The 13,029-nt window shown below is 45.5% G+C and overlaps 1 protein-coding gene across 4 annotated transcripts in view; it reads right to left on the reverse strand.

Moving 5' to 3' along the window:
- The window catches only part of STAT3 (signal transducer and activator of transcription 3), a 55,863-nt gene that overhangs the window by 16,231 nt on the left and 26,603 nt on the right, over positions 1-13,029 (reverse strand). For all 4 annotated transcript variants that reach the window (XM_037149195.2, XM_037149182.2, XM_037149188.2 and 1 more), the window contains exons 2-8: positions 6,872-7,022; positions 5,854-5,998; positions 5,187-5,285; positions 2,171-2,266; positions 1,927-2,008; positions 1,628-1,722; positions 1,311-1,462 (exon numbers count right to left, since the gene is read on the reverse strand). In XM_037149195.2, coding sequence (XP_037005090.1) covers positions 1,311-1,462; positions 1,628-1,722; positions 1,927-2,008; positions 2,171-2,266; positions 5,187-5,285; positions 5,854-5,998; positions 6,872-6,999 — 797 coding nt within the window. In that variant the 5' untranslated portion in view covers positions 7,000-7,022. The remainder of the gene's footprint in view (positions 1-1,310; positions 1,463-1,627; positions 1,723-1,926; positions 2,009-2,170; positions 2,267-5,186; positions 5,286-5,853; positions 5,999-6,871; positions 7,023-13,029) is intronic.

Below are 13,029 nucleotides of genomic sequence, written 5' to 3' on the forward strand. Positions count from 1 at the left end.
AACCTCTGCTACCATATTTAAGAGTTTCCATAGGAGGTGCTCAGGAGTTACCGTTGGAAAGTGACAAGCCATAGAACCCACACGTGGAGAACCTAACTTATCCTTGTACCAAAATGTGAGGACCAGGGAGACGGGAGGTAAGACAACCCAAGAAGATGGGTCTGAGTTAGCTCTGCTATTCACTACCTGTGCAACCCTGGGCCAAGTCCCTTCACCATTGTGGGGCTTGATGTCCCCTTGCATGAGAGAAGGTCTTGAACTGCATGATCCCCGAGCCCTTCAACATCAACTTTCGATGGATCAAAGGATATGACTTTATGTTTCAAAAGGGTGACAGAATGCACACAAGAAAAGAGGACAGGGAGACAAAGGCTGGTTAAGCCTGTCCCCAAGAATAGGAAATACTAGTGTCTCTCCTCGATGGCCTACCACTAGCTCAATGAAGACTAAACGACCTCAGACGGAGGAGACAGAAGATGCGGGGGGGGGGGGGGGGCACTGGGGGGGGGGCGGGACAGCTGACAGGACTTCTGAGCTCCCTGGCTCCTCTCTGGCACTTCCATTCATCCCCCCATTCCTAGAACTTAAGCTTTTTGGTTCTCTGATCAGAAAACATTTAAAACTGCCTTCAGTAAGTTAACAAAACTCAGGGTTAGCAAGGCATTCTCACACAGAGTTGCCCTGCATTTCCAGTTCCATGCTCTGCGAATCTGGGTTTTCCATGACGTCAACTTTCTCCTACTGCCTTTCAGCTGGTGCAGCCGTTCCTTCCCGGGCCTCGCACATCAAGGGTGCTCACGGGGCCATGCTGGCCGAATGGTAAGAGAGCGGGTCACGGAAGGGCGTATAAAGAGCAATCCCACTCACGTGAAAATGTCTGGATTTCTATCTCTATATGCGTATCTACCACAGTAGCTGTCTCGAGTGCTGGTCACCACAATCTTAGCTGTAGGTGCTTCTGGGTAATTCTGTTTGAGAAGACTTTTCTTCTCTTTATTAATTCTCTGGATTTGAACTTTTTTCCCTTTATAAAGAGCATGTGTCATTTTAGATTATTAATTTAGTCTGTTAAATACAGTTAAGCCAAAAACGTCAAGTTATAAAACAGACTTAAAATATACTAATATAAATATATCTTTGTTTTTTTTAACATCCAAATAAAGTGAAAGTGTTAACTCTTAGAGCTGTATCTGCCTTAGAACAGCCCCCACCTTTGAGATATAGGCCCCAACGCTTGGGACCGGCAGTTATGGCCATAATTCAGCCCAGCTTTCTAGAAAGAGAGGCAAAACTTCTCTTTCAGCCCTTACCAGTTTTCTAGCCGATCTAGGCAGATGTTGGGAGGGCCTCCAATGCAAGCGATCTGTTGCCGCCTCTTCCAGTCAGCCAGCTCCTCATCCGTGAGAGTTTTCTGCACGTACTCCATGGCTGACAAAAGCCCCGCCAGCTCACTCACAATGCTCTGGTTGGAAACCAAAACAAAGTCAGAAAACACTTCCTCAGAACGTCTCTAACCACAGGCTGCGGTCAAATTCCAGGGGAGGAACTTAGGAACAAGGCCGGTTCTGCCCGGAGATGCAGACACCCCAGGGAGGTGGCCTGCGGCGGGGGCGGCCCCAGGGCGTACCCGCCGCATCTGGTCCAGCGCAGTCAGCATCTGTTCTAGTTGCTGCATCTTCTGCCTGGTCACTGACTGGTTGTTCCCATTCAGATCCTGCATGTCTGCAGCAGAAGGAAAAACTTCTTGGCTGGAGGGAACACTCCTACCCTTGGTAAGCAGGCTCCCTTAGGCAACAGTAGCCCCTAAGAACGCCCACCCCCAAAAAGCGGGTCTGAGCGCAGAGTCGAGACAAGTAATTCCTGAAACTCAGGTAACACAAACTCACTTTCTACAGGAGATTTCTAACGTCTCTAAGATTCACTTGCCTCCTTGACTCTTGAGGGTTTTATAGTTGAAATCAAAGTCATCCTGGAGGTTCTCTACCACTTTCATTTTCTGTTCTAGATCCTGTGAAAACAAACGTGAATGGAGGTAGAAAACAGCTCCTTGTTGGGGAGACGGAAAAGAAAGGCTGTGAGAAAAGTGGAGCCAAAACTTCAAAGAGAGACACAGGCAGAACCCCCGGGCCATACCCCCAGGAGAAGGGGCCTTTCCCCAGACCCGCCTCACCTGTACTCGCTTCCGGACGTCCTGCAGGTGCTGCTCCAGCATCTGCTGCTTCTCCGTCACCACGGCAGCTGTGGGGTGGTTGGCCTGGCCCCCTTGCTGCCAAAAAGGGAGTTGCCACATGTGAATGCAGGAGACGTGGGGAGAAAAACACCTCGTCCAGTCTCCGTCCCACGGCACTCCCGTTCCCGTTTGGCTCGAGAGGCTGCTGCCACCGGGAGACAAAGGGAGACAGAGGCGGCAGCTGGCGCCCTCCAGGTGCTGTCAGTGTGACGCCAGAAAAGCTCTCACCTCGTCTCACCTGCGTCCTTGGCCTTCTACCCCCAGGTCATACTGTAGGCCTACTCTGTGGATTGCACTAGGAGACCACATGTTGAACTGAGACATGTTGAGCTGAAGTCCCCACCTCCCGAAAGCTCATTCTAGGTGAGTATGTTAAAAATTTCACAACAGCTTAGGACAGCAGACTTTGGATGCCTATTTAAATGCACGTAGTGTCCAGCACACTGCTGTGGAATAATAAAGAATTATTTCGTCCTGTGGTGAAATACCATTATCAAGAGGCAGTATCTTGGAGTAGGAGGGGAGGCTGGTACCTTAAAAAGGCCAAGTAGCACATGAAACTTGAAAGTTATAACTTTTGTCAAAGTAACAGCATATTGTCTGATTTAAAAAACACACACACACATACAACAGCTGCGGCGCTCAGGGCAGTGTAGCGCTGGCACCGGCCAGAGATGTCAGTCGATGGCGTGGGACCGAGGGCCTAGGACAGACGCTGTCCACCCAGTGCTCCAAGTTCAAAGCCCCCGGTTGTCTTTGGCGTCAGCCTCACCAGAGGCTCCCACTCTGTGTGCCGCAGTCTCGAATCCATCTCTAGTGCCACTGCCTCCGTTTCAACCCCAGCTGCTGATTGATGTTCGTGCCTCTGATCCTTTCACCTCCAATCAGGCCTCTACACTGCTAACAGAAGTCGCCAAAACAGATCTAACTATGCCAGTTTCACAGGGAGCCATTCTCTCCCTTTCCCATGGTCCCTACCCAAGCCCACAGAATACAGACTCCCTTTAGAAGTTTTGAGAAAGCCACCTCCATCCCTACTTCTTCAAACGGGGCAACTCATCTGATTGGCGAGATTGAGCAGGTCTCCTCCTGCTCCTGGCCTTCCTAGGAGTGAGGGCCTGGTCTCTAGAAGCAGTTCTGGAGACCGATCTCTGTGAGTCTGTGGTCTCTGAAGGCCTCTGCGGATGGCTGGGGAAAAGCCGCTCTGTAAACCCAATGTCTCCATCCCGAGATCTAACTGCGGGGGCCAGGAGTCAGAAAGGCCTACGGTTACCCACCCACGCCACGCTTTCCAGTCTTGTTCCACCAACAATACGGCTGATACTTTCATCTGTATTTGACTCCCATTCTGTTTCTCGATTGGTACTGCACTTAAAGGAGAAACAGATGTGATTCACTGTCACCTGCAGAACAGCACCTCTGATTCCTTTGTGAACTGCTGTCTAGTGCCACTTCCAGGTGTAAACGCCCCAGCTCAGCACAGACGGCCGTCTCACACACTCTCATAACCACGGAAGCCTTCCCTCCCTGCACGTCAGTCAGCCCGAACCACCCACTCCTTCCCGCACGCCGTGTTTTCACATGGCTTCCCCACACACCATCCACTCAGCCGGCGTGTGCTGCCGCCGGAGCACACCTGAACTCTTTCACCTTCAAACTCAGTACAACTTTTGCTCTCCTGGTGACATTATTTGACTTCCCTGGGCAGGATGACTCACGTCCTCCTGCATGTTTTTCTCACATTGAGTGTGTGTGCCTACAATCTCACCCGACCGAGAGGCCTGCCAGCAGGGGTCACGTCTGCTCATCTTCCTAGCTCCTCGGGCTGCACCCATAAAGACACTTGCGCACATGCCAGGCGACGGACACAGAGAAAATAACAGAGAGGCCTGGGCTGAGGCCTCTGGTGTCCACTGGCAGCCCCAGGTCAGCGGCTGCAGACTTTCTACGAGCGAGGAGGCAGACATTTTTGGCTCTGTGGGTCATTCAGTCTCTGTCACGAATACCTCTCAGTGCTACTACCTGAGCTGCGGCACAGACACCTGCTGCCACATGACAGCGCCACAGACCACGCACACACGTGCTGCGTTCTGAAAACACATCACTGAGTCCCCGCGGGCATGGCTCTGTGGGTTGGGCACCATTCCGTGAAGCGAAAGGTCACCAGTTTGATTCCCGGTCAGGGCACATGCCTGGGCTGTGGGTTCAGTCCCAGTCGGGGTGCTTACAAGAGGCAACCAATCAATGATTTTCTCTCACGGTGATGCTGCTCTCCCTCTCTCTCCCTCCCTTCCCCTCTCTCTAAAAATAAATAAGATCCTTAAAAAAAATGTTTAAAACTTCTTTTATAAAAATCTATCATAGAGAAATCAAAGCATGAATCTATACAGAGGGACACTGCAAGTAGCATTTATAACAAAACGACAGAATGAAGTGAATGTCTATCGAAGGGGGTGACTGAGTTTCGGCAGCTCCACACCAGACGGTGAAGCAGCAAATAAAAAAATTAGTTCGCTTTATATTACTTGACTTAGAAGGATTTGCATTAAATGAAAAAAGCAAGATGAAGAAAAGTAAGCCCATTTAAATTGTGTGTGTGTGTGTGTGTGTGTGTTTTGCACAGTTTATGGAGGAAGATGTGAAAGGATTTAGACCAGACTCTTAATGTTGGTTTCTTGGGAAGAAATAATGGAGGGAATGAGTGACATTTCAAATTTTTAAGAAACTTTCTTACTTGTACTTTTTCTGCAATGTTTTAATTTTTTTAAGGGGAAGAAATTATATATTCAGAAAAAAATTAAGTGATTTTCAGTGTACAAAATTCAAAAATCCCAAACACCCACATTAACACCCACTTCTGCCCCGGAGGGCTGCGTGCGTCCTGACGTCCTAACGACCACACGAGAGCACATGTTTGCACGCGAGAAGGGCGGCGCATCTCCTGCCCGGGTCTCACCTGGGCTGCGGTGGCTGCGGTCTGCAGGAGGCGGGACTCTTCCCACAGGCACCGGGCCACGATCCGGGCAATCTCCATGGGCTTCTCCAGATACCTGCTCTGTAAGGAGAACAGGAGGAGAGTGAAAAGCAGTGGTAGACTAAGGAGATGTGGATGGGAATTTTGCTGGCTTAAAGCTACAGTCTTCCTACATTGAGCGTAACATTTACTACATGAAACAGGGAAACAAAGGCCTCAAATCCTGGCTGCGATCAGTGGGGGACGAGGGGAGAAGGGAAGGCGGCGGTCTGTCGGGCTGCGAGAGAAGGCACTTCCTCTGATGGTTTGGCCAGTCTGCTACCCTGGGCTTAGGTCCTGCTGCGTCCAATTACGGCCAAACCTTTAACATGAAAAGTAAGCAGCCTCATCTTCCGGTGAGGGGAGGCTCTGGTTACAATCACGTTATTAACATGTTAATGTAATATTAACATAATAATCACTATTACTTCAACTGACCGAAGAAGTGAATTTCAGGTAATGATGCCCTTGGGTGAGTACACAAAGATTTGGTAACAGGGCTAATTACTTCTTTGATTTCAAGTACAAGATAGGTTCTCAAATGAGAAAAGAAATACTTCCAGGAGAGAAAGCTAAAACCCTTCTCTGCTGGGTCAGGTTCTCATCACACCTGAAGGAACTGCTTGATTCTCCGCAGATTGTGCTGATAGAGAACATTTGACTCTTGCAGGAAGCGGCTGTACTGCTGGTCAATCTCACCCAAGAGGTTGTGGAACACCAGAGTGGCGTGTGACTCTTTGCTGGCCGCGTACGCCCTAGGAAAAGGAAGAACGATAAAGAATGACTCTGAAATCTACACACACACCCACGTTACCATCCCTGGGGAAAAAACCCAGGTGAAGGAGGAAAAATAAAACGCAAGGCAAACCCAATACTTTAATCCACTCACCATTTTACGTTTAACTTGCTTGGCAACAATACCGATCAGCAATTTAATCACTATAAAAATTATTCTAGATACTATTAGCCACTCATAGTCTATACAGAATATTGCATGGTGTTTTCCTTTAAATTCTCAGTCAACTCTGTGGTCAGATTATTAGTAGCAAATGAGCAATCCCAGAGTAGGACGGCCCATCTCCAATAGCTCTGAATCACCTTCCTGGCCCTCACCAAATTCTGGAAAAGCTAGGTCATAGCCCTGATTTAAGCCAAAATTAACAGTTGAATCTGAACATGCTGAAGTGAAGGAAACAGCTGTTGGAATTCTGTGCCATTATCTCCTCTATGAACAAGTCCATTTCTCTTACTCTGTCTCTTTCTTTTAATTAAAGGGAAATCATATGCAAGGACCCAACTTCAACCCATGACAGAATTCTCATCCAGATAAATACTGGTAGCACATCTCCAGAGCATCAGAGAACACACAGAGGATCTCACCAAGTTAGTGAGATCCAAATCAGTCCTAGAAACACCCACTAGCAAGCAGGTGGTCCGATGTGTGTGCTTCTAATATAGAAGATGTTCACACAAGGTCAAGAATAGCTCTTTATCTCCTGATCTTTCACCCCGTCACCTGTACCCATACGTTTTTCAATGAAATGGCACACAGTTAAGCTAGAACAGATCATGCTTCCTGATGCAAGCCAAAACCTAACAACTTGGGGAGTTTCTCAGGAAGGACTTACCAGTCTTGACTCTCAATCCAAGGGGCCAGAAACTGCCGCAGCTCCATCGGGAAGCTGTCACTGTACAGCTGATGAAGCTGCTCCAGGTACCGTGTGTCGAGCTGCTGTAGCTGATTCCATTGGGCCATCCTGCTGCAGTCAGAGGTCCCAACTGTAAACCAAAGGGGTCATATGGTCACCACAAGCCCCAGCAGGGTAAACAATCCAGAAACACCCTGTCTACCCAACACAGGCGTCAGGTCCATGATTAGGGGTAAGAGATGCTTTGGAAAGGATCCTGCTTGTCTCTGCCAGCTCAGAGCAACACACACACAATCACAATCTCTACTTCTGGAACTATGTCACAGCTCCTTCGAAAGGTGATGATAATGTGGGCATGGTGCCAAGGTCTGTAATTGTCTACTGGAGGTATGTGAAGTTGAAAAATGACTTCCAGAATTCCACTTCCTTGTCTGTAAAAAGAGATCATAATTCCCATCCCGTAAGGCTGCTGAGATATTTCTAAGGCCCCAGCTCTGTGCTTAGCTTACAACAGATGCTCGACAGCTGTTAGAGCCTTTCTTTCCACCATACAGCTCTTTCAATGCCCTGGGAAGTACACAGAGTAAACCTGAACAAAGACCAACACGTGGGGTGTGGATGTTCAGGGAAGACAGAGGGCTAACTCTAAACTACAGGTTTAAGAGTATAAGCAGGGATCTGCCTAGGATTCTCCCACTCAACAAAAAGTAATTTTGTCCTATACATTTCTCAGTCTGGGAAGAGAGAAGAGAAGCTAAATACCAGGCATATATATTATCCTCAGGTCAGTGACCACCCCAAAGGAAATGTTCAGGTATGAGAAACCAACCCGCCAACCACCTTCAGTTCTCTTTCTGAATAGCGACACTGAACATGTAGCCTTAAGAAGTTGTAAAAATAACTGAGTAATAGTCAAAAACTAAGGTATCTATACACATCAAAGTATAGAGAGCTGGTTTTCTGGGACAGTGAGGACATTTAATGAAAGACTGAATACACACACGGAACCGGACCTCCTGATTCACTTATTTCTCAGAGCAGACTACCTGCTACATGCTGACGTTCTATCACCAGGGTGTGTATGACCCTCACCAAGAAACCAAAGGTCACTGGAACTCTCTTTCAATATTAGCATTAGGGACTTCCGCCAAGATGGAGGTGTAGGTGGAAGCACTGCGCCTTCTTGCACAACTAGGTTTAAAAACAACAAAGTTTTAGCAACAAAAACGCAGCCAAACCACAGAAAACTGAACTACACGGAAGTCTGACAACAACGAACACTTCAGCCAAAACCAGTAAGAGGGGCAGAGCCAGCAGCAGAGCGGGGTCGGGCAGGAAAGATCCACGGGACCCACCCGGGAGTACGACCCAGGTGCGCCAGCAGCCGTGGGCGGATCCCAAATGTGGAGAAGCGGAAGAACCCACTGAGGGCACAAGGCGCTGGACCCACTGAGGGTGCAAGGGGGTGGACCCACTGAGGACTGATTGCGGTCACACATTCACGCACAGAGAAACCGGTGAAGAAGCTAGCAGTGACATGGACCGCACAGGCCCCAGCGGCAGGAAGCGGCAGGGGGAACCGCCACTGTCCCTCTCTGACCCCGCCCCCACATACAGCACCACAAACCAGCTACCTGGGTGGCCCTGCCCTGGTGAAAAACTAAAGCTCCGCTCCTCATACGTAACAGACACGAACAGATCAAAACATGACTCAGGAACAACTCAGAGTCCCAGAGCCGATAAATCTAAGCGAACAAGAAATAGCCAAACTTTCAGATGCACAGTTCAAAACACTGGTGATCAGGATGCTCACAGAACTGGTTGATTTTAGTCACAAATTAGAGGAACATATAAAGGCTAAAGTAATTGAAATGAAGGAAAATACACAGGAAACCAATAGTAATGGAAAGGAAACTGGGACTCAAATCAAAGGAGTGGACCAGAAAGAGGAAAAAAATGACCAGAAAGAAAAGGATGAAGAAACAAGAATTCAAAAAAATGAGGAGAGGCTTAGGAACCTTCAGGACATCTTTAAATGCTCCAACATCTGAATTATAGGGAGGTACCAGAAGGGGAAGAAGAACAGCCATGAGTGGAAAACTTATTTGAACAAATAATAAAGGAGAACTTCCCCAATCTGGCAAAGGAAATAGACTTCCAGGAAATCCAGGAAGCTCAAAGAGTCCCAAAGAAGTTGGACCCAAGGAGGAACACACCAAGGCACATCATCGTTATATTAGCCAAGATTAAAATGGAGAGAATCCTAGAAGCAGCAAGAGATCAGGGGACAGTCACCTACAAAGGAGTTTCCATCAGACTGTCAGCAGATTTCTCAAAAGAGACCATACAGGCAAGAAGGGGCTGGAAAGAGGTATTCCAAGTCATGAAATCCAAAGACCTACATTCAAGATTGCTCTATCCAGCAAAGCTTTCATTTAGAATGGAAGGACAGATAAAGTGCTTCTCAGATAAGATCAAATTCAAGGAGTTCATCATCACCAAGCCCTTATGATATGAAATGTTAAAGGGACTTACCTAAGAAAAAGAAGATAAAAAAGATGAACAGTGAAAGGACAGCAAACTCACAGTTATTAACAACCACACCTAAAACAAAAGGACAGCTAGATCAGGAGCAGAACCATAGAAATAAAGATCACATGGAGGGTTAGCAACAGGGGAGTGGGAGGAGGAGAAGGGGGGAGAAGGTACAGAAAATAAGTAGCATAAATGGTAGGTAGAAAATAGATAGGGGGAGGGCAAGAATGGTAGGGGAAATATAGAATCTAAAGAACTTGAGACACGCGTTCATAAACTAAAGGGGGGGAATGGTGGGGGAGGGGTATGCAGGGTGGAGGGGAATGAAGGGGGGAATAGAACAGCTGTAATGGCATAATTAATAAAATATATTTTTAAAAATATTCGCATTAGAACTAAGTTAAAATCTGCCTCATAGGCTAAAAGCATCAGTATCTGCCTTACGTTTCTCAGGACCTGATTTGCATAGAAAGCTGTATATTAGGCCAATTTATGTTGATTCCACTGCAATGCAAATGAACTGAAACTCCAGACCTGCCGTACAGTGGTCTCTGCCCCCCGTATGGCTCCTGGACATTTAAATTCCGCTGCTTCAAACTGAGGTGTGCTTTCAGTGTAAAATACGCACTGGGTTTTGAAGATTTAGTAAAAAAAGACAAAAGGTAAACTATCTCACTAGTACTGAAATGATATTTTGGCTATATTAGGTAAACTAAAATATAGTATTAAAATGAATCTCACTTATTTCTTTTTACTTCTTTTACTATAGCTACTAGCAACTTTAACATTACACATATGACTTCTATTCCACTTTTACTGAACACTGCTGCTCTTACGTAAGCAAAAAGCTGTGGTTCTTCTAAAAAAGTGATTTAAAGAAATAGATACCTACTTTTCGAAATATACTCCAGTGTTGTCAGTTGCTTATCTTTGATACAGACATAGAGCCATTACAGTCTGTTCCCTGACGCTCTCAGATAAAACCATTAAGTAACATCCGTTTAATCCAGATCAGTTGCAGATGAACACTGGGGTCATTCATGAATACTGGCGTTTTCAAAGTAATGTTCCATTAACAAACAACAAACTGTCGAAGATTGTCCAAGTCATTTCTAGTCCATAACTCAGAGGATGTCATCGTTGTCGTTGTTGGGATTTTAGTTGGGATTTCAGTAAATAGAACCATAACTGTGCTGTTTCTTAAACCAGAAACCAGGTAAGTTTTCTCCATAAAAATTCAAGCAGCCGCAATGACTCATGTTATGTTCCCCTTCTCAGCGTAGTCGCTGGAGGGCAAAGCACCAGATAGCGATCTCCACACTGGCTGCTTAGCTGCAAACGCTGTTTAACCAACAGGGGCCCCAGTGCGCTCAGACCCAATGCTCTTCCTAAGAAGAGCGTATCTGAGCGATCTCGCCAAGTTATCTAGGAAAACCAGTGCCAACTAGCTTTGTGGTAACTGTTTTACTGGAAAAAAATTTTACAGAGGCCAATTTATTTCCCAACCTCATTTCTCGTTTTTCAAATGGTGAGTTAATCTAAAGAACTCCATTAAATTCTAATTAAAGCATTTCCTACCTCTGGAATAATTCTGAGTCTGTGATTTAATGACCACTTTCACCAAACCCCAGGACACAGAAAGTGATCTGCACAACCATTTAAGCACCGAGCACCATTCTGCGTGCACAGGAGAGAGGTCAGTTCATTTCATACGGTGGCTCGCTCACCCAGGGTATGACTCGGGGCTTAATTCTCTCAAGGTGTTTACTGAATTTAGCTTAGAAGACAGTAAATGTTAGCATATGAAGGAAAAGTGATACTATTTTCTACAGCTGAAGAAAAAAGAAAAAGAAAAATGAAACAGTAAGTCACCAAAGACTTTGTGGACTTTTCAAAACAGGAATTTCTCAACCCCTTGGGGATAACTTTACCAACAACAGTCATGAGACAAACAACCACGGCCTGACGGGGAACTTCTCACCATGAAGATCACGCCACAGGTCGGGCCCAAGTCGCAGTTCTCATTCACAGGCTGCCATCTAAGCTAACCACGGCGAGTCGAGAAACATAAGCCAGGATCACTTACCAAAGAGTTTCATGACATCATTTCATAAAACTTCTTTTACATTAAGACTTGGACTTCGCACTCACGCACCAGTGGGTTTACAATCGGGGTGAGGGCCGGAGGGGAGAAGGTGAAGAGGGGGAGGAAAACCAGGCCCGTCCAGAACAGAAAGTGATCCGAAGATACTTTCCGCCTCATAACATGTCACGCGATTTTTCTCTGGGTGTTGGCCAGACTCTGTATTAGAAATATCCATATCTTAAATAGAACATTCCCGTGGTATTTTATTGTTCCTTACACAACAATCCTCTTTGCTGTCAGGAAAGGCTCGGTGGCTAAGGCAGAGTATAAATAAAGTAACATAGAAATGTAGCTGCACTTACTGCTGTAGAAAACAGCCCTTTAAGAAAATATTTTTAAAAGATTATAAAAGTAATAACGTTCACTGTGCAAACTGGGGGGGGGGGAACCCCACTGTCTGGAACTATAAATGACATAGTGTTGGTCTAATTCCTTTTACTCTTTCTCAAGAGTATGTATATATATACATTTTTTTTTAAGTTGGGATCATAGTATTTTTACAGCTTTGTATTCTCTTTTAAAGCTTATTATATAGTTAACATTTTTTATACAAAGAAAATTTTTGTTTAAAGTCCAGAAAACAACCATTTGGTTTCTATTAGTGGTTTAAATATAATCCTACTAAACCCACTGAGACCCACTGGATTTACTTATATTTGCAAGCTCCAATTTATTGATTCTCACATCACATTCCAAAAATAATATGAAGTAGCTGCAAACTCCTTAGAGTAAACTAGGGAGGAGAAGACATGAAAGGCAATTAACGCCAGAAGAAGACACTCAACCTGCATGAAACACTGACTGTAGGATTAAAGGTACAATGAGCGAGAGGGAGTCCACATTTAAATATTGCAGCTTTATTGAACTGTTGTTAACTTAACCATTCATAATTACCCTAGACAGTAAGACTAAAATTTCAGTTTTAAAAAAGATGATTCAAAACACTTGGGCCCTGGCCAGGTAGCTCAGTTGGTTAGAGCGCTGTCCTGACACACCAAGGTTGTGGGTTTGAGTCCAATCAGGGCACATGCATGAACCCAACCAATGAAGGCATCGATAAGGGGAACAACAAATTGATGCTCCTCCCTCTCTCTCTCTCTAAAAATCAATAAATACAAAGTAAAAATAAGTGCACTGGCATGACAAACAATTTCACTGCTTACAAATTCAAATAGTACCTTTATAAGGTTTAAAACTAGATGTATGCCTTTATAACAAGTTTATACATAAATCTAATATTGATTTCCTAGAATGACCAAATGTTAACACCTGAGTGCCTAACCTGATCCATACTTATTGTAACACTCAAGTATTTCAACTATGAATAATAGGATTTGCTCTAAAGTCAGAAACCAACTCTTCCTCACAAAAATGAACACTGAGATGCAAGAGAACTTGAATTACAGCTCCCCACAAACGTTCCAAAATTGAATATATGAAAGGAGTACTAAATTAC

This window comes from Artibeus jamaicensis, unplaced genomic scaffold, assembly GCF_021234435.1.
Source record: "Artibeus jamaicensis isolate MK-2021 breed Jamaican fruit bat unplaced genomic scaffold, CSHL_Jam_final contig_2259, whole genome shotgun sequence".
NCBI classification, from domain to species: domain Eukaryota; kingdom Metazoa; phylum Chordata; class Mammalia; order Chiroptera; family Phyllostomidae; genus Artibeus; species Artibeus jamaicensis.